The 27,635-nt window shown below is 45.3% G+C and overlaps 2 protein-coding genes across 5 annotated transcripts in view; one reads left to right on the top strand and one right to left on the bottom strand.

Moving 5' to 3' along the window:
• Positions 1–27,635, top strand: part of LOC139175423 (lysosomal acid glucosylceramidase-like) — a 53,760-nt gene that overhangs the window by 3,581 nt on the left and 22,544 nt on the right. The window lies entirely within an intron of this gene.
• LOC139175470 (lysosomal acid glucosylceramidase-like) lies at positions 1,309–17,269 on the bottom strand. Its single transcript, XM_070766595.1, has 11 exons — positions 17,186–17,269; positions 11,084–11,102; positions 9,512–9,703; positions 8,433–8,582; positions 7,401–7,534; positions 6,960–7,132; positions 5,850–6,087; positions 4,302–4,526; positions 4,056–4,219; positions 2,625–2,741; positions 1,309–1,423 (listed from the first exon to the last, which is right to left on the bottom strand). The coding sequence occupies exons 1-11, from the start codon at positions 17,267–17,269 to the stop codon at positions 1,309–1,311; spliced, it is 1,611 nt and encodes a 536-aa protein (XP_070622696.1).

The following is a 27,635-nucleotide window of genomic DNA, read 5'->3' on the forward strand; positions in this document are numbered from 1 at the left end:
TTTTAATAGGAAAGTGAACCCAACAACAAGAGGGCACAATCTGAGGTTAGTTGGGGGAAGGTTTGGTAGGGAAGGTTTGCCTATTTGCCGATGACTCTAAAGTGTGCAATAGGGTTGATATTCCTGGAGGTGTCTGTAATATGGCAAATGATTTAGCTTTACTAGGTAAATGGTCAAAGCAATGGAAACTGCAGTTTAATGTTTCCAAATGTAAAATAATGCACTTGGGCAAAAGGAATCCTCAATCCGAGTATTGTATTGGCAGTTCTGTGCTAGCAAAAACTTCAGAAGAGAAGGATTTAGGGGTAGTGATTTCTGACAGTCTCAAAATGGGTGAACAGTGTGGTCGGGTGGTAGATGGAATACTGTGATACATGGAATACATGATCGAAACATTTAAGTATGTTAAAGGATTAAATAAGGTTCAGGAGGGAAGTGTTTTTAATAGGAAAGCGAACCCAAGAACAAGGGGGCACAATCTGAGGTCAGTTGGGGGAAAGTCTAGAAGTAATGTGAGAAAATATGATTTGACCGAAAGGAGGAGTAGATGCTTGGAACAAACTTCCAGCAGACGTGGTTGGTAAATCCACAGGAACTGAATTGAAACATGTCTGGGATAAACATAGATCCATCCTAGGATAAAATACAGGAAATAGTAGAAGGGCAGACTAGAGGGACCGTGAGGTCTTTTTCTGCCGTCAATCTTCTGTGTTTCTATGAAAGGGTGATTCGGTAACTCGCATTTCATTGGACGGCCTTGTAAGTGTGAGGAACCGGTCATAAATCCCTTTGAGGGGGTACGTTGGGGATAAAAACCGAGGGTCAATCGGGTGGGTTCCCAATACCGCTGCTACCCTTGCACTGTGTGTGAGATTTGCCAAAATCTTATGCGCAGGCCCTTATGAGATTTTGCTTTCCTGCTCATGTACAGCCCGTTCTTTGCCCCCCCTCAACCCCCCCTTGAGCTGAGAAGAAGAAAAAAATCCAACCAGGTGTATTTCTAGAAAAAAAATAATCAGATTTATTCCGAAAATGGAGAGATTGTTGGAAAGTAACGGAGGAGAAGCAGACTAAATCTTAATTCAGCAGATCGTAAGACTACGTCAGACTACGTTTCAATCTCTGGTTAATGCAGGGTTTAGTCAACAGACCCTTCCCCAGGATTCGGTCATTCCCATCCCCCTTATATATATATAATTCCCCCCCCCTCTACTTCCTCCTGTAAAGCGAGGGTTTAATGCCAATGGCTTCTAGCCATGGAGGGGGGCGGAGTTGGTTGAGGCCCCCACGGTGAAACTCTAAACGTTCTCATTCTTCTGCGGGACGTTGCCAGAGGTACGTCTGGATCGAGTCGGCCGTAGCGACGGCCTCGATGTAGCCCACCCCAGGATCCGAGATCCCGAAAGAGATGTCCTCGGGGGATCTGAAAAAGAAGGGGCAGGTCACGGTGAGAACGAGGTTTCAATCAACAAAGGTTAGAGGTCTTCTAATAACAGAGGGAAGGAAGAAGAGGAAAAGGAAGAAGAGGAGGAAGGAGGATTAAAAGGAGGAGGAAGAGGAGGAAGAAAAGGAGAAGGTGGAGCAAAGAAGGAAGAGGAAACGAAGGAAGAGGAAAAGAGGATCATTGGAGGAGGAGGAAGAAGAGGAGGAAGAGGAAGTTGTTAAGGAGCGTGCAGAGTGATCTCTGAGTTGTCAAAGACACACAGGATATGTGGAGGTTTTCCAGATATGCAGCTGATAGCCCAGAGATACGAGTAATGGTGCATTAATACAGTCCAGAGACATTAAGTGTATAAAATATTATTTACTTTGGCAAATATCTTAATCAAGAACAGTCCTAGGCAGACACAGTTAAATCAATCAATGCATATACAATACTATAAGTCTTACTTGTTCGGCTTACAAATACATAAACCATCATGTGAACGCACAGTTCTTACTATAGCAGTCACAGAGAAATATAATAGGAAGAGCAGAGAGAGAGAGAGAGAGAGAATAACGCTTCTGGCCCCCTCTAGTGGCCATTGGTAACACTAACTCTTAAAGCAATAGTGTTTCAATACATTGAAACCTACATTGCCAAACCCAAACAGATATTGGGTCCTCACCTAGTTAACGAGTCCTTGGAGAGGGGCGGGATAAAAATCCAATAAATAAGAAGCTAAGGAAGTAAGGAAGTACCTAGTACTAACAGAAGAAAAGGAGCAGGAAGAAGAAGAGAAAAGGGGGACGAAGGAGAAGGAGTTGAAGGAGAAAATGGAAGAGGAGGAGGAGAAGGAGAACTATGGGGCCCTTAATACTCTCTGAGCTTTTCTTGCAAGTGTTTCTATTATTATTATTATCATCATCATCATCATCATCATCATCATCATCATTTTATTAGATTTAGAAGTCTTCTCTGAAGACTTCAATACCCAACTAGGTTACATCATCAGTAGTAGAGGGATGTAGGAGATCATTAGGGCTAGGCACCAGCACTGTTGCGAGAAAAGCACAAAGCCCCGAAAGTGCCACAGTTCCACCCTGAGCTACGAATATTCCCCTTCACCTTGGCTGCCTCCAGTTTTGAGGGTGCCGTCTCCAGCAACTGCAGTGAGTGATGGCACCAGTCACCTGCCCCTCACCTGTTCAAGACCACCACAGCTGCCGAGCCATCCGGGCGGAGGAAAGCGGAGAACTCCAAACTGCAGGAGGCGCTTTTCTGGATTTCGATCCGTTGAGTTCCCTCCGGGAGGAATTTGCTACGCGGGGAAAGAAACGCACAGAAGTGGGCATTCCACCCTCACCCCCCAAAAAATCATATTTTATTTATTTAATTTGACTTCTATGCCACCCAATCCCACTCCAAGAAATGGAGAAACATAGAGAAACATAGAAACATGGCATTTTTAGATCATAGAGGCCAGAGCAACTGCTCCTGGCTGGGACCTGAGACCTAGTGAGAGAAGGAGGAGAGAAAGGTAGTGCTTTTTAGACATTTTCTATTTTTTAAATTCAAAGAGCTTATATACAAATATAGAGAAATAGAAATAAAAGGAAATAGAGACATAAATAGGGAAATATAGAGAGAGTATATTGAAGTATGGAAATATACAAATAGAAGTATAAAATATAGAGAGATAGAAATAATACAGAAATAGAAGAGTAAAGAAATTGGATGGATGGATGGATGGATAGATAGAGGTAAAGAAATATACAAACAGAAGTATAAAATATAGAGAAATAGAAATAATACAGAAATAGAGACGTAAATAGGGAAATATAGAGAGAGTATATTGAAGTATGGAAATATACAAATAGAAGAATAAAATATAGAGAAATAGAAATAATACAGAAATAGAGACGTAAATAGGGAAATATAGAGAGAGTATATTGAAGTATGGAAATATACAAACAGAAGTATAAAATATAGAGAAATAGAAATAATACAGAAATAGAAAAGTAAAGAAATTGGATGGATGGATGGATAGAGAGAGAGAGGTAAAGAAATATACAAATAGAAGTATAAAATATAGAGAAATAGAAATAATACAGAAATAGAAAAGTAAAGAAATTAGATGGAGGGGTGGATGGATGGATAGATAGATAGATAGAGGTATAGAAATATACAAATTGAAGTATACAAATATAGATACAGATACCTAAAATATAGATAGATAAAGAAATATAGCTACAGAGAAGTAAAAAAAATAGAATATAAAGATAGTATATAGAAGAATAGAAATACACAAATATAGGAAATATATACAAATGTTGGGATAGATTTTATTGTTGGGAGGGGCGGAAAATTACACACATAGTCAACCAAAATTAATATTTTGATCTAAAAAGAGGATTGGTTAAAAGTGTAACAAGAGAGACACCGAAGTAAGATCGTATGTACAATAAAATGTACATAATGTATAAAATAATAGCAATAATGATAATATAGAAGGATTATCACGCGTTGTCCAGTGTTTTTTAAACGTTTGTTTGTTGTGTCGAAATAAAGAAAAATTTTAATTAAAAAAAAAATAGAGGAATAGAAAATAAGAGAAGCAGGACCTTGATCTCACCTGAAATGAGCCATATGGTAGAACATAGGTTGTTTGTAAAAGATGTCCTTCTCCTTATCTACAATGACCGGACTGTCCACGTAATTCTTGCTCCAGTTGGGGCCCCCTTCCATGTCCAAAACGAGGTTCCAGTCAGTCCAGCCGGTCACGTAATTGTTGAGATTCTGCGGAGGAAAGTCCCAACGACACTGTCTCGCTCGGCCCCACTCGAACCCCAACCACCAACCCAAATTCCCGCAGCCATACCGTCAAGATGCTGTAGCTGTATTTGCTGCCACGATCCCAGCCGCCCAGCACCACACGAGGCTCCCAAAAATAGGACCCCGTCGAGGCCTCGGTGGAGATGAGATAATAATTGGGGAAGAGATGATGGGTGATGGACAGCGTCAGGTCGATCGGGGCCAAGAAGTCCAGGTACCAGTGGATTCCGATGCCGCTGATATACTGGGTCGCTTTGGGGTCTTTGAGAACCTGGGGCGATAATCAAAGCGAAGGGGTTATATTTCGGGGGTCACGTGAGATAAGAGAGACGGATTGCTTTTAAAAAAAAAAAAGTTTAATTTTTAATAATAACATACACACTAGATAAAAGATAAAAGTGCACATTCGTTCAGACCCCACCACCAAAATGAGGGTGTACTTTTTCATATTATTTTAAACTTAACGTATTTACAAGTTCTAGAGTGACCCCAATGTATTCTTTATACCTTGGTCTCGGATTCTACTAACTCTAAAACCTCTAACCCAATCCCACCGTCCCATCAGGAACTGGAGTTTATTTTCATTAAGCACATTCATCTTTGTATTCATAGTACAAGGGAGGGAGAAGGGAGGAAATAAAGAAGGAGGAGGAAGAAGAAAGGAGGAGTAGGAGTAACAGGAGGAGAACTTATAGGTCTGATGCTTTCTGAAGAAGGAGGAGGAAGAGAGGAGGAGGAAGAAGAAATGGAGAAGGAGAGAAGAGGAGGAAGAAGAAATAGTGGAAGAAGAAGAAGAAGAAGAAATGGAGAAAGAATAGGAAGAAGAGGAGGAAGAAGAAGAAGAAACAGTGGAAGAAGAGGAAGAAGAAGAAGAAATGGAGAAGGAGAAGGAGACAATAGGAAGAAGAAGAAATAGTGGAAGAAGAGGAGGAAGAAGAAATGGAGAGGAGAAGGAGAAGAAGAGAATAGGAAGAAGAAGAAATAGTGGAAGAAGAGGAGGAGGAAGAAGAAAAAGTAGAAGAAATGGAGAGGAGAAGGAGAAGAAGAGAACAGGAAGAAGAAGAAATAGTGGAAGAAGGAGAAGAAGAAGAAGAAAAGGAGAAGGAGAAGAAGAGAATAGGAAGAAGAAATAGTGGAAGAAGGAGAAGAAGAAATGGAGAAGGAGAAGGAGACAATAGGAAGAAGAAGAAGAAATAGTGGTGGAAGGAGAAGAAGAAATAGTGGAAGAAGAGGAGGAGGAAGAAGAAGAAGAAGGGAGGAGGAGGAGGAGGAGGTGTAACGGGAGGAGAGAGGTCTCTGATGCTTTCTGAGCTGGGTGGTTTTCTTGCAGAGGTTTCATGACCCAGTGCCAGAAGGGTTTGCAGAGAGGAGGAAGAGGAAGAGAAAGACTGTGGCCCCTGGGCGTAACATCAGGCATGCTAACCTATATAATGAGCACCCCAACTTAACAATCATAATTCCATGCTCCATTAACATCCCTAAGATGAGAATTGCCTGTATAGGAAACGCCTGCGGTGCCGAAAACCCCAAACGCATTTTTATTTTCCCCCTTTTTGAAAAGCTTCAATTCAGTCGATGGCGGTGGCCAACTTACCACTTCGGCCCAGTAGGGGAGCATCACCCTCTGGTCATCCAGAATGATCAGCTCGATGCCCTTGTAGCTGCTGTTGGCTAAGGCCGGGCCCAGGTCTTCCGCAATGAAATCACGCTGGTGTTCGGGGGAGAATCCCAGACATTGGAAAGGGTAGAAGATGATGTCGCCGGCCGTCGGCTCGTTGCCGGCCGTTATGGCCCAGAAAGTCAGGTTATACTTGGCGTATTCATCCAGGAACCTGTCGTTTTGAGGAAGAGAAAAGTGGGGGTGAAAGGATTGGGCCTTGAGGGGTTGCCCCAAAGAAGGAGGGGGGTCTCCAAAGAGCCCCTGAAGGCAGGACCAGAAGCAACGGATGGATACGAAGCAAGGAGAGAAGCATCCGAGAAATTAGGAGGAATTTCCTGCCGACAGTGAGAACAATTAACCGGTGGAATGACTTGCCACCAGAAGTTGTGGTTGCTTTTAAGGAGGTTTTAAAGGAGAGATTGGAAAGCCATTTATCTGGAATAGTATAGGTTCTTCTCCTTCCATCCCTACCTCCTTCCTTCTTTTCATTCATTCTTCTTCCCTTCCATCCATCCATCCTCCCTTCTTTGGTTTATTCCTTCCTTCCTTCATCCCTTCCTCCCTCCTTGCCTGTCTTCATCCTCCCTTCTTCCTTCCTTCCTCCCTTTATGCTCCCTTCCTCCCTTCATCCTTCCTCTCTCCCTCCTTCCCTCCTTCCTTCCATCCTCCTTCCCTTTCCATCCATCCTTCCTTCTTTCCTTCCATCCTCCCTCCCTCCCTTCTTTCCATCTATCCATCCTTCTTCCTCCCTTTATACCCCCTTCCTCCCTTCATCCTTCCTCTGTCCCTCCTTCCCTTTTTCCATCCTTCCTCCTTTCCATCCATCCATCCTTCTTTCCTTCTATCCATCCATCTTCCTTTCCTTCCATCCATTCTTCCTCCCTTAATCCTCCCTCCTTTCTTCCTTCCATTCATCCTTTCTCCCTCCCTTCCTTCCTGAGTGAGAGGTTGGACTAGAAGACCTCCAAGGTCCCTTCCAGCTCTATCCCCATCGATTCCTCCAAGCTTCTCCTGTTTCAGGTCTCCAACTCACCCGGGCCTTACCTGATAAAATAGTTTGCCCAGGTCTTGTGGTATCGGTCTCCCGGTTGGCCCTTGAGGGTGCCCCGGCCGGTCATGGCGCCATTGGTTTTCATCCACACGGGGGAGGTCCAGGGACTGGCATAGAGCGCCAGGGGTCGGGGAGCGACGGCTTGGGCTTGTTGCAAAATTGGGATCTAATGCATGGGAAGATATTTTCTAGTTCTAGTTCTATTATTCTATTCTTTTCCTATTTCCTATTCTATTATTTTATCTTCTGGGTCTATCAGAGTGGTCCAAAAATTTAATTAATTTTTAATAATCACTGGATTTACTTTCCCTAATAATTATTTCTCGGCCTTTTTTTCATTCTAAGGCCTGCTGCTCACTCCCCTTCTTTAGGCCTTTTCTCTTTCATCTCTCCCTCCCAATTCCTCAATATTCTCTCATCGTAGATGTGCCCACCTTCATTTTGATATCTTCATCCGTCAGGCTGAAGTTCTTCAGGTCGAAATCGTTCTCCACGTCGGCGTAGGTATACAGCCTCACGGAGAAATCGCAGCTCGCCATGGGCACACGGATCAGGTTGTACTCAATCCCTGCGTTCAGAAACACAACAGACTTGCAGGTGGGTGGGTTGGCCCCCAAGCGGCTGAATTCCACCCCTTCAGCCAAACGAGACCCCAGCGGGGAGGATGAGATCTGTAGGCCATTCAGCTTCCCTGAACCCTCCAGAGTGCAAAAAAACATGCATGCTAGCACACCCACCCACCCCATTTTGGCCTGTGAACCCCAAAAAAGGTTTCTCCATCACTGGACTAGACCAGGAGTAGGCCAAGTTGGCTCTTCTATGACTTGTGGACTTCAACTCCCAGAATTCCTGAGCTAGCATGTTTGGCTCAGGAATTCTGGGAGTTGAAGTTCACATGTCATAGAAGAGCCACCTTGGCCTATCCCTGGACTAGATAGTCTCTTCTTATTGTTTGGTTTCAGCACCTTGGACAATGCCCCTACATTTAATCCCTGGGCTTGGTTTCAGGACGATGGCCAGCAACCTACTACGGGTAGCCCTTGATTTACAACTCCTCGTTTAGTGACGGCTCGACATTACCACGGCACTAGTGCCTTAGGCATAAATCCCGACGTCAAAGTTTGTAAGTTGACTTAACCGTCTTGCTTGGCAACCGATACTGATTGTGGGTCATAAGTTGAGGACTTTCACTGTAGACTTTGTGTCTTGCTGACACAAAGAAACAACCTCCTGAGAATTGACAGTCACAGCAAAAAACAAACAAACCCACACCTCCCTTTGGGTGCTGTCCTGCCTACACAAAATGCTTCAATAATATTTAAATACACTGGGATTATGCAAGACGCTGCTGAATCCAAGGCGTCAATGCACAATTTAAAAAAACCCTGATTCCATTGCGGTAAGATTGGCGGCCCACACATTTAAATTAATATAAATATATAAGCCGGCAAGGAAGTGAAATTGACCTTCGGTGGAGAAATAAGATTTAAGCAGGTTTCTCTGACTTTTGGGGGACAAATTCAGGATGTTGATAGCCGCCGAGTCGGTGAGGGCTCCGCCGAAACCCTTGATTTTTTGATACTTTTGCGACGTCTTCAGCTTCAAAACCAGATTATCTAGTTAAAGGGAAGAAAAAAGGAGAGAGGGATTTTTAAAAAAATAAAATAACGCCACCCAGTTTTATAGAGGACGACAATTACATATTCTCTCGCACGCCCACTTAGTTTTTAAAAAGTTGTCCGGTTTTTTTTTTTAAAAAAAATGACATTTGCATAACAGGCTTGACGCGTCTAGCGACTTGATTCAGCTTCTAGGGTTTGGCACTGAAGCGCCGATGCTTCACTCCAGATTCAAATCAGATTTAAAAACTTAACAGGTCTAACGTTTTTGCGGAGGTGGTTAAAGAACCGATTTGAATAACGAGACAGATAGCGTTTAAGTGCAATACATTAATAAATGAATGACATTGAAGAATGGGGCTCTTTTATATGGTAGGGAGGAAATTTATTTAGTATGAAAAGTTTTCCAAACTTCTTCCAAAATTGGCCCAGCTGGATTTCTGATCTAAGGCAGAACTAGACCTCCCAGTCTCCTGGTGATTGGCCCAAAATCACCCAACTGGCTTTCATGTATAAGGCGGGACTAGAACTCCCAGTGTCCTGGTGATTGGCTCAGTCACCCAGATGGTTTTCACGTCTAAGGCTGGACTAGAACTCCCAGTCTCCTAGTGATTGGCCCAAAATCACCCAGCTGCCTTTCATGTCTAAGGGGGGACTACAACTCCCAGTCTCCTGGTGATTGGCTCAAAGTCACCCAGTTGGCTTTTGTGCCTAAAGTGGGACTAGAACTCTCCATCTCCTGGTTTCAAGCCTGACGCTTTAACCTCTAGAGCAAACTGGCTCTCACTCGAGAACTGGGAACCGTGTCCTCTGGGCCAACCTTGCAGGGTTCTTATGAGGAAAAGAAGGGAAGGCCAAATGTATTTCACCTTGTCCTGGATTCCTTGGGGGGTAAAAGCATCGTTGCGGGTCCAGTCTGGACTCACCGTTCTCGGGAGGGTTATCCAGCAAGGGTCCCTCGCTGCGCTCCACGCGACGTCCGGCTTTGTTGCTTTCGTACTTCACGTAAGACCCCAAATCAGGGAGGGTGACAGGCTCCAAGGTGTCACAGTAATCAGCCCCACATTCACAGACCAAGGAACCGTGGCCGAAATTTCTGGGGGAGCATGGCCGTCCACCTGGGGGGAAAGGAAGAGGAAGGGAGGAAGGAAAGGAGGGAGGGAGGGGAGAAGAGAAGAGGAAAAAACAGGAAGGGAAGGAAGGAAAGAAAGAAAGAAAAGAAAGTAAGGGAAGGGAAGGAGGAAGAAAAGAGGAGGGAGGGAGGCAGGAAAGGAGAAAAAGAGGGAGAGGAGAAGAGAAGAGAAGAGGAAAAAACGGGAAGGAAGGAAAGAAAGAAAAGGGAAAAAGAAAAAGGAAGAGAAGGGAAGGAAGGAAAGAAAGAAAGGATAAAAGAAAAAGGAAGGAAAGAAAGAAAGGAAAGTAAGGGAAGGGAGGGAGTAAGAAAAGAGGAGGGAGGCAGGAAAGAAGAAAAGGAGTGAGGGAGAGGAGAAGAGAAGAGAAAAAACAGGAAGGGAAGGAAGGAACAAAAGGAAGGAAGGAAGGAAAGAAAAAAGAAAAAAAAAGAAGGGAAGGAAGGAAAGAAAGAAAGAAAAGGGAAAAAGAAAAAGGAAGAGAAGGGAAGGAAGGAAAGAAAGAAAGAAAGGATAAAAGAAAAAGGAAGGAAAGAAAGAAAGGAAAGTAAGGGAAGGGAGGGAGTAAGAAAAGAGGAGGGAGGCAGGAAAGGAGAAAAGGAGGGAGGGAGAGGAGAAGAGAAAAAAACAGGAAGGGAAGGAAGGAACAAAAGGAAGGAAGGAAGGAAAGAAAAAGGAAAGAAAGAAAAGGAAAGAAAAAAGGGAAGGAAAGAAAGAAAAGGGGGAGGGAGGGAGGAAAGAAAAGGAAAGAAAAAGAAAGAAAGAAAAAGAAACTGAATATTATAAAATCTGTGATCAGGTCTATGATTGGTTGAATAGAAGAATATCTTATTCAACCAATCAAACCAATAGAAGAGTTCACAGAGAGGGGGCGGCATACAAATCTAAATAATAAATAAATAAATAAATAAAATCTAAATAATCTAATATTATATAGCATTATATAGTTAAAAATCTATAAATCATAGGAAAATATAAGTATGTGGGGCTTCCCCCCTCCTTTCTGTATGATTTGATTTGCAAATGTCTTTCTCCCGATAAGAGCGGAGCGGCAATAGCTCCTACTCTCTGTTGTTTCTTTTATGTAGGTTGATGTTTTCTATGGTCTTGGAGAAAAAAAAAAATAAAACGATGAATTTAGTGGCCCCTGAAGTCCAAAAGGTTGGCGACTGCCGGAGTCGAAGGCAGCTAGATTGCCTCTAAACATGGAGGCTCTCTTCCCAAGTGATTCATCTTCGCAACACAGGCTTTTTCGCAACCCTTCCGAGTTTTAATCCCAACTTCGGGGGTGCATTTTGCAACGGAATGAATTGTGCAAAGCCAAGCATCCTTCGCGACTTGCCAACACTTGATTTTTTACACACTTACCCGCCGGGGAACAACTCATCTGGAAGAGCCACAAAGAGACAAAGAGGATTTGAAGGATCCCGTGAAACATGGCTGCGAATCCCAGGGCTTCTCGGTGGGATTAAAAGCGGGTCTTCTAAAAAAAAAAGCAAAACCAAACAGAAAAGAGGACACATTCGTTTAGATTTCGTTTTATTTATGGGGATTTGCATGGCTGCCTCTCTTAAACACCCTCCCTGCGGTGCATTCTTGGGGCATGGGGAAAAAAACCCACCCCAAACTGCCCCCCCCCAATTAAAAAAAAACCCTCCAGCACCCCTCAACATAAAAATAGAATTTAATGGTAATATTGAAAGGGCATCTATCCATTAAACGCTCTGCCAGCTCCATTCGTGATGACAATTGATAAGAAGGGCGGCATCGAAATATAAAAAAGAAAGAAAGAAGGAGAGAAAGAAAGAAAGAAGGAGAGAAAGAAAAAGGAAGGAAGGAGAGAAAGAAAGAGGAAGGAAGGAAATAGAAAGAAAGAAAAAGAAAAGGGAAGGAAGGAAGGAGAGGGAAGGAAGGAAGGAGAGAGTAAGAAAGAAGGAAGGAGAGAGAAGGAAAGAAAAAGAAAAAGGAAGGAGAGAAAGAAGGAAGGAGATAGAAAAAGAAAGAAGGAAGGAGAGAGAAAGAAGGAAGGAGAGATAAAGAAGGAAGGAAAGAAAGAAAAAGAAAGAATGAATTATGGATCCAAGAAATGACAGATTCCCAAATCGAATTTAAGACAGAGATATACCTGCTAGGGATTATTAGAGGACAGTGGACCAAAGTAAACCAATATCTTATCATACATATTTTGACTGCAGCTAAAATAATTTTTGCACAAACATGGAAATCTGAAAGTTTCCCTCTGGAGAATACTGACCTTAGAACTACAGAAGCTGCTACAGTTTGAATTATATAGAGTGGGAAAAATTCTACAATTGGTTAGAAATCAGAAATGCAAGATGCTAGCCCTCTTGAAAGGGATGTTGAATTCCAGAAGAAAGCTCTCGGCCAGCCAAACCAGCCGTTCAAAAAAAAAAAAAATTCCAGTCTGGGAAAATAACTTTTCCCCTAAAGACTAAATAAGATGCTAGTCCTTAAGATTCCACACCGAAGAACGATCACTCAATCTCTCGAGATTCCCAGCAAGGTTTCCCCGGAGCTCCTCAAAGCATCAAACCTGACCTTGTCAGCTGGCAAAGAGCAGGTTGCTCTCTTTCTCTTTGCCTCTTGAAAGTCAAAGATTCTAGTCCTCATGGATTATTGGGGGGGGGGGGAGAGAGAAGGAGGAAGCCAGATCAAATAAAAGCCTGATTAAATTGCTGCAATGAAGATGCCAATGTTCTGAAGAGACACCGCTCCGAGACATCGGAGAGAGGCAGCATATACAAGTCTAATAAATTATTATTATTATTATTATTATCGTAATAATTTAATTTAGGCTCTTCTGAACATCGCCAGCTTAATGGGAGAAATTAAACCCAGTTCAGACGTTAAAAGCGTCCTGCAGAAAAATGGCTTTTGTTAGGAATAAATACTGTGCCCCAAATTACCCCAAATTAAAGGAAGCCAAGTCGTAGGACCGGCTGTCACGCCAATCCGTTCTTAAGCCATCATCTGCGGAGAGAAACCTTGCGTAGGTAGACTGCTCTTGAACATGGAGGTTCCGCAGATGATAGCTTAACAGTACAGGGGTGGGGGGGGAAATGGGGCAGAGGGAGATTTCACACGCACAAGAGTGTTGTCCAGTACACTCACCTCTCTCCCCCCAGCTCCAGAAAGAGGAGTTTACTCTGTCCAGGAGAGTGTCCGAAGCTGGTCTCTTGCGTCTTTTGCCTTCACACCGCAGCCAACATCTGCCGGGAGCTCAGCGGAAGCTGGTTCAGCAGGAAAATCTCCCTTTATTCCCCCCCCCCACCTTCGGGAGTTGAATGCCTGATTTTCTCTGGGAATCAGCGGCTGGATTTTGCAAGTGTGGGAGGCTGGCGAGGTCACACCCAAGGCGGAGAACCAGAAAAGCCATCCAGATTGGGGGGGGGGAGAGGGAGGGAGGCGGGGAGGGAGAGAGAGTGTGTGGGAGAGAGGGAGGGAGAAGGAGAGGGAGGGAAAGATGAAGACGGAGAGAGGAAAAGAGGGATGGAGAGAGGGGGAAGGAGACAGAGAAGGAAAGGGATGGAGAGAAGGAGACGGAGGGAGAGAAAAGATGGAGACATGGAGGGAGAGGGAGAAAAAGACGGAGGGAAGAAAAGAGGGAGGGAGAGATGGAGAGAGGGAGAAGGGGAGGGAGGGAGAGAGGAAAAGATGGAGACAGACGGAGAGAGGGGAAGGGATGGAGGGGAGAGATGGAAAGGGGGAGATAGGGAGAGGGAGGGAGGAAAAGATGGAGAGAGGGAAAGAGGGAGAGAGATGGAGAGGGGAGGGAGGGAGAGAGGGGGAGAAGGAAATGGGAGAGGGGGAGAGGGAGAGGAGAGACATGGAAAGGTGGAGGAGGGAGAGAGAAGAGGAAGGGAGGGAGAGAGAGAGGAAAAGATGGAGACATAGACAGTGGAGAGGGAGAGGAGAGATGGAAAGAAGGAGAGGGGGAGAAGGAAACGGAGAGGGGGGAGAGGGAGAAGAGGGAAAGACATAAAGGAGGGAGGGAGAGAGGGAGAAGGAAAAGGAAACGGAGGGAGAGAGACGAAGGAAGGAGGGAGAGGGAGGGAGGGAGTGTCAGAAATAAAAAGCTAACGTTTTGCAGATTTCTTTGGGCGCCTTTGAATGTGAAAATTAAGCCTGGCTTTGAAACGTTGACAAAACCTTGCCATGGAGGCTGTACAACTTTTGCAATCCATCATCATCATCATTGTGCCGTGTTGGCTTGTATGTATCCTTTCGTGTCTTTCATTGAGTGGCAGCACCAAAATTTAACTGCGTTCCCTTCCATTGGCTTGTTCCCTTCCCAGGAATCCCTGACTTTGCCATCCCTTCTTTAACAACCGTTCGAAGTTACGACGGAAAAGTCAAAAGAAAAAAAGATTCTCTTCAAATTTGCTTTTTTCTACATTCCCCTTTTGCACCAATTTATGGGTTGAGCATTTTAAATAATAATAATAATAATAATAATAATAATAATAATAATAATTCTCCTCTGCATTCAGTTTGCAATTTTCTCTAATACAGCGGTCCCTCTACTTAAGAACCGAATTTGTTCCGTGACCAAGTTCTTAAATAGAAACGTTCTTAAGTAGAAGCAATTTCTCCCATAGGAATCAATGTAAAAGCAAATAATACGTGCAAACCCATTGGGAAAGAAATAAAAGCTCGGAATTTGAGTGGGAGGAGGAGGAGGAAGAAGAGGAGGAGGACAGTCACTGCCCAGAGCGAAGGGAGCGTTTCTCTTCTCTGGGTGCTGGCAGAGGTTTATTCCCTCTCCAAGCGCCCAGAGAAAGGAAAATGCTTCGTTCACTCTGGGCTGCCAAAGCCTCCTTAAGCGCCACTGAAAGGCTCCTCTGGCAGCCCAGAAAAGCCCAAGATGGCCGGGATTAAAGGGGGAATGGCAGGAAACTGGCCGGGCCTTTGTGCTGCTCTCAAACTTCCTGGGAAATTTTTCCAGGCACAGGTTCTTAAGTAGAAAATGGTTCTTAAGAAGAGGCAACAAAATCTTGAACACCCGGTTCTTATCTAGAAAAGTTCTTAAGTAGAGGCGTTCTTAAGTAGAGGTACCACTTTTTTTTTATTTTAAGGGCACAAGTTTCTCTGATGTTTTTCCTTTACTATGTTGATACATAAATTAGTGAAGATTGGACTTAATCCCTGGATAGTTCAGTGGATTTGCAGCTGGCTGAAGCATAGACATCAGAGGGTTGTTGTTAATGGCGAGTATTCTGAGCAGAGCCTGGTTACAAGCGGGTTCTGTTCTGGGTCCTATTCTTTTTAATATCTTTGTGAGTGACATAGGGGAAGGTTTGCCTATTTTCCAATAACTCTAAAGTGTGCAATAGGGTTGATATTCCTGGAGGCGTCTGTACTATGGCAAATGATTTAGCTTTACTAGATAAGTGGTCAAAGCAATGGAAACTGCAGTTTAATGTTTTCAAATGTAAAATAATGCACTTGGGCAAAAGGAATCCTCAATCTGAGTATTGTATTGGCAATTTTGTGTTAGCAAAAACTTCAGAAGAGGATTTACGGTTATGATTTCTGACAGTCTCAAAATGGGTGAGCAGTGTGGTCGGGCGGTAGGGAAAGCGAGTTGAATGCTTGGCTGCATAGCTAGAGGTATAACAAGCAGGAAGAGGGAGATTGTGATCCCACTGTATAGAGAGCTGATGAGACCCCATTTGGAATAATACCGTGTTCAGTTCTGGAGACCTCACCTACAAAAAGATGGATCAAATTGAACGGGTCCAAAGACGGGCTACAAAAACGGTGGAAGATCTCAAGCATCAAACTGATCAGGAAAGACTTCATGAACTCCATCTGTATAGTCTGGAGGACAGAAGGAAAAGGGGGGACATGATCGAAACATTTAAATATATTAAAGGGTTAAATAAGGTCCAGGAGGGAGATGTTTTTTTTAATAGGAAAGTGAACACAAAAACAAGGAGCCACAATCTGAAGTTAGTTGGGGGAAAGATCAAAAGCAACATGAGGAAATATTATTTCACTGAAAGAGTAGTAGATCCTTGGAACAAACTTCCAGCAGACGTGGTAGATAAATCCACAGTAACTGAATTTAAACATGCCTGGGATAAACATAGATCCATCCTAAGATAAAATACAGGAAATAGTATAAGGGCAGACTAGATGGACCAGGAGGTCTTCTTCTGCCCTCAATCTTCTATGTTTCTATGCCTGGGATAAACCTATATCCATCCTAAGATAAAATACAGAAAATAGTATAAGGGCAGACTAGATGGACCATGAGGTCTTTTTCTGCCGTCAGTCTTCTATGTTTCTATAATCTATAATATGCTTCTATGTTTCTATAATAAAAACAGAGTTGGAAGGGACCTTGGAGGTCTTCTAGTCCAACCCCCTGCTTAGGCAGGAAACACTGTTGTAGGATGCCGTTTTTCCAGTTTGGCAATTTTAGGATTTGCGGACTTCAACTCCCAAAATCCCATCCAGAGTCTGGAAATTAGATAAATTAAGTTAAATTAAATTCACCAATTCTGGGAGTTGAAGTCTACACACCGTTAAAGTTTGGAAGAAAGACAAAAGCTTTCTCTTAAGGGAAAGGGTTGTGACTTTATTCAAAGTGTGGCAGCGTTCCCAGAAACCTTGAGAACTCTAGGATTAATTATTAATTCATTCATTCATTAAATCGTCCCGGGCATCGTTAATTAGGATATAGCCCTTGCCGAAACGCTGAGGGTTTGCAAATAACAATCGTAATAATACGATCCGACCGCTGAGTGGCTTAAATCTAATCCCAGAGGTTGGCAGAAAACTCCTATTAAATTAGGATTAAGAATAATACATGTTAATTACGATGAAGGATAATAAGATTGGTGAATTACTCATGTTGGACTCTCCTTCCAGTGCATCGAGAAGACCGTTCAGGTATGTACAACGGTTCTTCTCCTCTGCATTCAGTTTGCAATTTTCTCTAATACAGCGGTCCCTCTACTTAAGAACCGAATTTGTTCCGTGACCAAGTTCTTAAATAGAAACGCTCTTAAGTAGAAGCAATTTCTCCCATAGGAATCAATGTAAAAGCAAATAATACGTGCAAACCCATTGGGAAAGAAATAAAAGCTCGGAATTTGGAAGGAGAGTCCAACATGGGTAATTCACCAATCTTATTGGTAGAGACTGAGTTAATTTAAATATTTAAATATGAGGTAGTCACCGCCCCTTAGCAGCCCCCAATACCTCAGTTTTAAAAACTCAGTCTTAGTGTAGAGACTGTTGAGTTTTTTCTTGTGTGTAGATACTGTATTAATTGATAAGAATAGTGATAATATTAATAAAAATATTAATAATATTGATAAATATTAATAATAAATTATTAAATTTTATGTTTTATTCCCTTTCTTATCTTGCAGGTGCTGCAAATGAAGAAGGGATTTCAGGGGTCTCTGCCCTCCGTGGGCAGGAGCACCCCCATCTTACCTCTCCTCGAGCTTCCCTTCCCTCAGTGGGTACCATGCTGAGCGAGGAGCAACTCAGCCTTGGGTCCCCGGCCTCAGTGGCCATACCCGGCTGTCAGCTGAAGGTGAGGGGGTCCGCCCCCCTCACTGGGAAGCTTGAAAAGCCGCAAATTCGGCTATAAAAAGGAGGCGAAGGCTTCTGGCACCACGGCAGCGCCTCTCAGCTGTTCGGCGGCTATAGAATAAAGCCGCCGCCGCCGCTCCGCCGCTGTTGCCCCGATCGCCGAGCCGGAGAGCCGCTTAGAGCGGCGAAATTGAAGCCCGGAGGTGGCCGATCGTGGGGGGGCAAAGCCCTTGCAGGCAAACGGCCCAATCAGGAAGGCTGAAAAAGAGCGGGAGCGCCATTTTTGGGCGCGAAAATTCCCCGCGCCGCCATGTTGGGGGGGACGGAAGATTGCTCTCCGCCCAATCGCTGGGCGCGACCAATCCTACGGCGCAGGTGCAGGCTCTGTAGAGCCTGAACGCCATATTTTGAGACATTTGCCTAGTGACAGCAGTATCTGTCAGCGTGTCTCAGCTTTCAGTCAAAAATCAGATCAACTGTTAACTGTGAGTATGGAGGAAAAGACCCTTGAGAAGTCATCTTCCCCCAGTGTATTGCCTCAGGATAAAGGCAAGGGGAAGTCCAAGGACAAATCTAAGGCCCAAGCCTCTTCTTCAATTAAGGAGGCAGAGAGGCGCATTAAAGCGTTGGAGCAGAGACTGGAGGCAGCCCTCTTAACTCCTAGAACCACCTCTCCCTTATTGCAGGCCAGGGATCCACCAGCCCAATGTACAGTGATCCCTCGATTAGCACGGTCTCGATTAGCGCGAAACGCTGCAACGCGGTTTTTCAAAAAATATTAATTAAAAAATAATTAATAATAAAATAATCAAAATAATAATCAGTCTTCTATGTTTCTATGTTTCTATAAGTCCGCGCTAGTTCTCTCTCTCTTTCTCTCCCTGTTGCCGGCGTGGTATATGAGAGAGAAAGAGAGAGGCAGAGGTCGGGCGCATTACCGGGAGGTGGAGGCGGCGTGGGGACGCTGGGTGCCGGGGACACCGAGGAGGGGGTGGACGTGGCCTCTCAGCTGCAGAGCCGAACAAGGGCGGAGGCAACGGCGGAGTCCGGCGCTGGGGCCATGCGGGGCCGCTCATCCAGGGCGGCGTGGACTGGCAAGTCGCCCTCCTTTCTCTTTCTTTCTCTCTCTTATACCACACTGGTAACAGGGAGAGAAAGAGAGAGAGCGGAGGGCACCTTGCCGGTCCACGCCCCCCTAGATGAGCGGCTCCGCATGGCCCCAGCGCCGCCCAGGCAAAGGGGAAACCCCAAGATCGCTTGCCGCTTGCCGTATTGCAGCGAAGGAGGCGAAGCAAGGCTCCAAGCTGCAATACGGCAAGCGGCAAGCGATCTTGGGGTTTCCCCTTTGCCTGGGTGGCGGGAAGACCAAGGGAAGGTTCCTTCAGCCGCCCAACACCTGATCCGCTCCGCAGCGCGGCAGCAGCGAGGAGCCGAAGATGGGGTTTCCCCTTTGCCTTTACCCCATCTTCGGCTCCTCGCTGCTTCCGCGCTGCGGAGCAGATCAGCTGTTGGGCGGCTGAAGGAACCTTCCCTTGGTCTTCCCCGCCGCCCACACGCAAACTCCACCATCTGCGCATGTGCGGCCATGAAAAAAATGGCGCGCATGCGTAGATGGTGTTTTTTACTTCCGCACCACTATAACGCGGAAATCGATTAGCGCGGGAGGTCTTGGAACGTAACCCCCGCGCTAATCGAGAGATCACTGTAATTTGAGACCATCAGAGACTTTATCAGAGAGAGAATGGTCTCCAGAGAGGCAGCACTTCATGCCTCAAGTGGTTCCTCCAACTGGGCCTCAGCAACAGAGGCCAGGGTCTGCCAGCCACTCATTACGGAGTGCCCCATCTGCCACCTTTACACCCATTGCGGCTGGGTGGCGTGTGCTACCTGATACCTGGCAGCAGATGTCCCCTGCCTTGCAAGGCCTCATCTCTGATGCTTACTCACAAGGGATGGCTGTGGGGGTGCAACAAACTGCCCAACACCCCCGCTCTGCACAGCCCAAGAACCTGTGGGCTGCACCGCCCCCCCCGGGTATGGGGTCCTGGATGGAGGAGCCGTCCCCCCTGGAGGACACTGAAAAAGAATACGACTTTTCAGATGATGAATCAGCTCCGGATCCTCCTGTGACAGCTGGACTCTTTAAGGCTCCTCTTTTCAAAATACTGCTACACAAAGCTAAGCAGGTAGCAGACTTACCGGGTCCAACCAAGGCTTCTGAGGCCTCAGAGGACCCTAAGCCTTCAGCAGTGCTTTTCAAAGAGCCCCAACCCGAGACTGAACATGTGCCATCCTCGGATATATTTAGACAGAGCATCAAACGCCCATGGCAACAGCCTGCAGCAGCTCAAGGTCCTTCAGTTTTATACCTTGGATGATGACATGGAGAAGCTGCTAGAATTTCCGCCCATCGATCAGCCAATAATGACCTTGATCTCTAAGGCCTTAGTACCATCTGAGACTGGCGACAGCTTGAAACCGGAGGATAGAAAGGCGGAAATTTTACTAAGAAAATCCCATCATATGGCAAGCTGGGCGTTTAGGGCAGCGACCGCAGCTTCATTTTTCAATAGGGCCTCCATAATGTGGTTACAGGAGGTACAAGCCCGCCTAGGTCCGGAAGAAGGTCGCTTACGTCAGGACCTCAGTAAATTATTGGCAGCTGTGGAGTTTTCAGCGGATGCAACTCTCCATGCCGCAAAGTTTTCGGCGAGGGGGATGGCGGCGTCACTTGCATCCAGACGCCTCCTTTGGCTAAGGAGCTGGCCAGCGGACCTGAAGTCCAAATGGAACCTGGCATCATCTGCATACCAAGGGGAGAAGCTTTTTGGAGAAGCCTTGGACCCTGTCCTCATTGAGGATAAGGACAAACGTAAGACCCTCCCCAAAGCATACCGACGCCAAGAGCGTAGACCCAATCCTTACGCTCGCCGGCAGCCATTTCGTTGGGACCCCTCTTCCTCGGCTGGACAGAGCAATAGGTCATACACTCAAAATCAGTATGGCCAACCCGCTTTTAGAGGGGACCGAGCGGCCTTTCAGGATAGGCCCAGGGGATACCAGCAGTCTCGGCGTCCTTTTAGAGGGAACCAACGGGGCTTCAGGCGCACAAAATGACTTGGCTCCATTACAGCCCAAAGGAGGCAAACTTCAACGCTTCAGTGCCTCCTGGAGGATTACCTCCACCGACAAATGGGCAAGGGCCACAATATCACGAGGACTGCGCCTGGAGTTCTTGCAGCCCCCGCCAAACCGGTTTGTCACCTGTCCGCTAACGCGAGACCCACTCAAAAGGCGTCATCTACAACTGGAGATAACACACCTTCTCACAATACAAGCGATAGAGAAGGTGCCCGAACATGCCAAGGGCACGGGATTCTATTCCATTGTGTTCCTAGTGCCGAAGTCTTTGGGGGGGTTCAGGATGATCTTGAACCTGAAACTCCTGAATACCTTCATTCGGTATCGCAGATTTCGCATGCACTCCCTACAATCGATCTTGGCCTCTGTTCGGCACAACGATTTCCTCACCTCTATCGACCTCAAAGAGGCTTACCTGCATGTTCCGGTTTGGCCAGCACATCGTCGTTACCTCAGGTTTTGTCTCAATGGGGTCCACTACCAGTACCGTGCCATGCCGTTCGGCCTGTCTTCGGCACCCCGTACATTTACGAAGCTGATGGACATTCTGACAGCACATCTAAGGGCCCAGTCCATAAGGGTTATGGCGTACTTGGACGACATAATCGTTATGTCCAAGTCTATGAGCCAAGCGCAACAACATCTGGCGCTCACACGGGAAACTCTGGAGAGGCATGGGTACACGGTCAACGTGGAGAAGAGCCATCTTCATCCTACCACATCAATCCAACATCTGGGCTCCATCATAGACACCACAAAAGACACGGTTTCCCTAACACCAGAGAGGGTACTCAATATCAGAAGGTTGGTATCCAGCCTTCGGAGACAAAGACAGACACCGTTGGCTACGTTGTCCAAGGTACTAGGAACTATGGTCTCATCCATAGGGATCGTGCCTTGGGCTCGTCATCACATGAGGGGCCTCCAATGGTTCCTCCTTCCGGCCCAGAAGGACAAGGTGAGTCACTCGCACCGGAAGGTGAGACTCCCGGCTTCAGTCAAGCAGTCGCTGGTATGGTGGTTGTCCCCAGCGTTGATCCAGGGTTCTCCTCTTCACAGCCACGAGCGAGTGATTATTACAACGGATGCGAGCTTGTCGGGCTGGGGCGCCCATATGGGTCCTCATATAGCTCAGGGCCTGTGGTCTCAGGAGGACTTAACCCAGGTCAATATCAACGTTCTCGAACTCAGAGCGGTGTTCTTGGCTCTTCAGGCCTTCGCTCCCTGGGTTCAGGACAGACATGTCCTGATTTTAACGGACAACGTGGCCACAAAAGCCCACCTGAACCATCAAGGAGGTACCAGATCTCATCGTCTTATGGTCCAAGCCACGGATCTCTTCGATTGGGCCGAGTCTCATCTGGCCTCTTTGACGGCGGAACATATTGCCGGGACCAGCAATGTTCAAGCGGACTGGCTGAGCAGGTCCACTCTGGACCCTTCGGAGTGGCAACTGGACCCGGCACTCTTCCAGCAGATAGTGCTACGATTTGGTCTTCCAGTGGTGGACCTCTTCGCAACCCCAGCAAACACCCAATTGCAGAGGTTTTTCTCCCGGTTTCCGACGCCAGGGGCGGAAGGGGTCAATGCCCTATGGTCACCATGGCCCCAGGGGTTACTGTATGCCTTTCCCCCGACGTGTCTTATTCAAAGGATATTAGACAAGACAATTCGGGAGGGGGTGGAGATGATAATGGTAGCTCCCTATTGGCCGAGACGGCCTTGGTTTGCAGACCTAGTAGCCCTGTCAGTGGCTCCCCCGTGGAAGATTCCAGATCCCGAGGTAAGGTTAGTTCAGGGGTCAGTTTGCCATCCGGACCCTCAGTGGTTCAAACTGACCGCCTGGCACTTGAAAGGGCGGGTCTGAGACAGCAAGCCTTGCCAGACGAGGTTATATCCACCATCCAGGCAGCACGTCGCCCATCAACGGTAAGACTCTACCAGGCCACATGGGCGGCCTTCTGTAGGTTTTGTTCGAACCACCACCTTAATCCGGGGGAGGCTTCGGTTGTGTCAATCTTACGGTTCCTACAGTCAGGGGTAGAGAAAGGGTTAGCCCCAAATACATTGAAAAGGCATTTAGCAGCTCTGGCAACCATCATCAGAGTACCCCACGCTCGCTCCCTGGCACAGGATCCTTGGATTAGGGATTTTATTAAGGGCGCGATTAACACTCACGCGTCTCCAGTACACAGATTCCCGACGTGGGACCTTTCCCTGGTACTCAAGGCGTTGACAGCCCCCCCTTTCGAGCCGATGAGGACGATTCCAGTACGATTGCTCTCCTTAAAGACTGCCTTTTTAGTGGCAATTACGTCGGCACGCCGAGTGTCGGAGCTGTCGGCCCTGTCTACGCGTGCAGATTTGTGTGTATTCCACCCTGATCGGGTGGTTTTGAGGTTAGACCCTACATTTATCCCCAAGGTTAACTCTGGGTTCCACAGGGCTCAAGAATTAGTGTTGCCAGACTTTTGCACACATGGACAGGACCCTCTTGAGCTGAGATGGCACAAGGTAGATGTTCGGAGGGCCTTGAAAATCTACATCAGACGGACTGGACATTTCAGGAAATCTGAGCGGTTGTTTGTGTCCTTTGGTCAGCGATCAATGGGTCTGGCAGTATCAGCTAGATCCATCAGTCGCTGGCTGAGGGATTGTATTGAGGAGGCCTACAAAGCTCGGTCTCAAGTACCACCGACCGGGGTAACAGCGCATTCCACTAGAAGTGCAGCCACTTCGGTGGCTTGGAGGACTCAGGCGTCCATAGAGGACATTTGCAGGGCGGCTACGTGGGCGTCTCCTAACACCTTTATACGCCATTACAAACTGGACTCAGTAGCTTCGGCGGAAGCTTCGTTTGGGAGACGGGTTTTGCAGCAAGTGTGTTCAACTCCTGTGACCGTAGCTCAGCCTTTTCCCTCCCATGGGCAGTAATCTTTGGCATATCCCATGTTGGACTCTCCTTCCAGATGCAGTGGAGAAGAACCGTTGTATATACCTGAACGGTCTTCTCGATGCACTGGAAGGAGAGTCCAAACCCACCCGGCATGGTTGTTTCGCCAGGTCGCCGGAGTTTGGAGGTTCAATTTGCACAGTTATGAGGTTATATAGTTATTGTTCAATAAACAGGTTATCCTTAAACTGGCTTCGTTTTTAAAACTGAGGTATTGGGGGCTGCTAAGGGGTGGTGACTACCTCATATTTAAATATTTAAATTAACTCAGTCTCTACCAATAAGATTGGTGAATTACCCATGTTGGACTCTCCTTCCAGTGCATCGAGAAGACCGTTCAGGTATGTACAACGGTTTTTCTCCTCTGCATTCAGTTTGCAATTTTCTCTAATACAGCGGTCCCTCTACTTAAGAACCGAATTTGTTCCGTGACCAAGTTCTTAAATAGAAACGCTCTTAAGTAGAAGCAATTTCTCCCATAGGAATCAATGTAAAAGCAAATAATACGTGCAAACCCATTGGGAAAGAAATAAAAGCTCGGAATTTGAGTGGGAGGAGGAGGAGGAAGAAGAGGAGGAGGACAGTCACTGCCCAGAGCGAAGGGAGCGTTTCTCTTCTCTGGGTGCTGGCAGAGGTTTATTCCCTCTCCAAGCGCCCAGAGAAAGGAAAACGCTTCGTTCACTCTGGGCTGCCAAAGCCTCCTTAAGCGCCACTGAAAGGCTCCTCTGGCAGCCCAGAAAAGCCCAAGATGGCCGGGATTAAAGGGGGAATGGCAGGAAACTGGCCGGGCCTTTGTGCTGCTCTCAAACTTCCTGGGAAATTTTTCCAGGCACAGGTTCTTAAGTAGAAAATGGTTCTTAAGAAGAGGCAACAAAACCTTGAACACCCGGTTCTTATCTAGAAAAGTTCTTAAGTAGAGGCGTTCTTAAGTAGAGGTACCACTTTTTTTTTTATTTTAAGGGCACAAGTTTCTCTGATGTTTTTCCTTTACTGTGTTGATACACAAATTAGTGAAGATTGGACTTAATCCCTGGATATTTCAGTGGATTTGCAGCTGGCTGAAGCATAGACATCAGAGGGTTGTTGTTAATGGCGAGTATTCTGAGCAGAGCCTGGTTACAAGCGGGTTCTGTTCTGGGTCCTATTCTTTTTAATATCTTTGTGAGTGACATAGGGGAAGGTTTGCCTATTTTCCAATAACTCTAAAGTGTGCAATAGGGTTGATATTCCTGGAGGCGTCTGTACTATGGCAAATGATTTAGCTTTACTAGATAAGTGGTCAAAGCAATGGAAACTGCAGTTTAATGTTTCCAAATGTAAAATAATGCACTTGGGCAAAAGGAATCCTCAATCTGAGTATTGTATTGGCAATTTTGTGTTAGCAAAAACTTCAGAAGAGGATTTAGGGTTGTGATTTCTGACAGTCTCAAAATGGGTGAGCAGTGTGGTCGGGCGGTAGGGAAAGCGAGTTGAATGCTTGGCTGCATAGCTAGAGGTATAACAAGCAGGAAGAGAGAGATTGTGATCCCACTGTATAGAGAGCTGATGAGACCCCATTTGGAATAATACCGTGTTCAGTTCTGGAGACCTCACCTACAAAAAGATGGATCAAATTGAACGGGTCCAAAGACGGGCTACAAAAACGGTGGAAGATCTCAAGCATCAAACTGATCAGGAAAGACTGAATGAACTCAATCTGTATAGTCTGGAGGACAGAAGGAAAAGAGAAGAAGCTGGTAACTACAGGCCAGTTAGCTTGACATCAGTTGTAGTTAAAATGATGGAGACTCTACTCAAAAAGAGGATAAATCAGCACCTAAAAAACAATAACTTATTAGACCCAAATCAGCATGGCTTTACTGAAGGCAAATCATGTCAGACTAATCTCATTGATTTCTTTGACTATGTCACAAAGGTGTTGGATGAAGGTGGTGCCGTGGATATTGCCTACCTGGACTTCAGCAAAGCCTTTGATACGGTTCCACATAAAGAGCTGATAGATAAATTAGTGAAGATTGGACTTAATCCCTGGATAGTTCAATGGATTTTCAGCTGGCTGAAGCGTAGACATCAGAGAGTTATTGTTAATGGCGAGTATTCTGAGCAGAGTCAGGTTACAAGCGGTGTGCCACAAGGATCTGTTCTGGGTCCTATTCTTTTTAATATATTTGTGAGTGACATAGGGGAAGGTTTGGTAGGGAAAGTTTGCCTATTTGCCGATGACTCTAAAGTGTGCAATAGGGTTGATATCCCTGGAGGCGTCTGTAATATGGTAAATGATTTAGCTTTACTAGATAAATGGTCTAAGCAATGGAAACTGCAGTTTAATGTTTCCAAATGTAAAATAATGCACTTGGGGAAAAGGAATCCTCAATCTGAGTATTGTATTGGCAGTTCAGTGTTGGCAAATACTTCAAAAGAAAATGATTTAGGGGTAGTGATTTCTGACAGTCTCAAAATGGGTGAACAGTGCAGTCAGGTGGTAGGGAAAGCAAGTAGGATGCTTGGCTGCATAGCTAGAGGTATAGCAAGCAGGAAGAGGGAGATTATGATCCCACTATATAGAATGATGGTGAGACCACATTTGGAATACTGTGTTCAGTTCTGGAGACCTCACCTACAAAAAGATATTGACAAAATTGAACGGGTCCAAAGACGGGCTACAAGAATGGTGGAAGGTCTTAAGCATAAAACGTATCAGGAAAGACTTAATGAACTCAATCTGTATAGTCTGGAGGACAGAAGGAAAAGGGGGGACATGATCGAAACATTTAAATATATTAAAGGGTTAAATAAGGTCCAGGAGGGAAGTGTTTTTAATAGGAAAGTGAACACAAGAACAAGGGGACACAATCTGAAGTTAGTTGGGGGAAAGATCAAAAGCAACATGAGAAAATATTATTTTACTGAAAGAGTAGTAGATCCTTGGAACAAACTTCCAGCAGTTGTGGTAGATAAATCCACAGTAACTGAATTTAAACATGCCTGGGATAAACATATATCCATCCTAAGATAAAATACAGGAAATAGTATAAGGGCAGACTAGATGGACCATGAGGTCTTTTTCTGCCGTCAGACTTCTATGTTTCTATGTTTCTATGATCGAAACATTTAAATATATTAAAGGGTTAAGTAAGGTCCAGGAGGGAGGTGTTTTTTTAATAGGAAAGTGAACACAAAAACAAGGGGCCACAATCTGAAGTTAGTTGGGGGAAAGATTAAAAGCAACATGAGAAGATATTATTTTACTGAAAGAGTAGTAGATCCTTGGAACAAACTTCCAGCAGACGTGGTAGATAAATCCACAGTAACTGAATTGAAACATGCCTGGGATAAACATATGTCCATCCTAAGATAAAATACAGGAAATAGTATAAGGGCAGACTAGATGGACCATGAGGTCTTTTTCTGCCGTCAGCTTCTATGTTTCTATAATCTATAATATGCTTCTATGTTTCTATGCCTGGGATAAACATAGATCCATCCTAAGATAAAATACAGAAAATAGTATAAGGGCAGACTAGATGGACCATGAGGTCTTTTTCTGCCGTCAGCTTCTATGTTTCTATAATCTATAATATGCTTCTATGTTTCTATAATAAAAACAGAGTTGGAAGGGACCTTGGAGGTCTTCTAGTCCAACCCCCTGCTTAGGCAGGAAACACCGTTTTTCCAGTTTGACAATTTTAGGATTTGCGGACTTCAACTCCCAAAATCCCATCCAGAGTCTGGAAATTAGATAAATTAAGTTAAATTAAATTCACCAACTGGCACACTAACAAGTTGCCAAGCTGCTAAGAATTCTGGGAGTTGAAGTCTACACACCGTTAAAGTTTGGAAGAAAGACAAAAGCTTTCTCTTAAGGGAAAGGGTTGTGACTTTATTCAAAGTGTGGTTTCCCAGAAACCTTGAGAACTCTAGGATTAATTATTCATTCATTCATTCATTAAATCATCCCGGGCATCGTTAATTAGGATGTAGCCCTTGCCGAAACGCTGAGGGTTTGCAAATAACAATCGTAATAATACAATCCGACCGCTGAGTGGCTTAAATCTAATCCCAGAGGTTGGCAGAAGACTCCTATTAAATTAGGATTAAGAATAATACATGTTAATTACGATGAAGGATAATAATACATGTTAATTATCAAGATGCGGCGAGAATAAAAAATATAGTTGTAGGGGGACCATTTGATGAAAGCTTGTGCTGTAGCCTGTGGGATTAAGGAGAAGTTGTTGTTTTTTTTAATTTCCA

This window comes from Erythrolamprus reginae, chromosome 13, assembly GCF_031021105.1.
Source record: "Erythrolamprus reginae isolate rEryReg1 chromosome 13, rEryReg1.hap1, whole genome shotgun sequence".
Taxonomy (NCBI): Eukaryota; Metazoa; Chordata; class Lepidosauria; order Squamata; family Dipsadidae; genus Erythrolamprus; species Erythrolamprus reginae.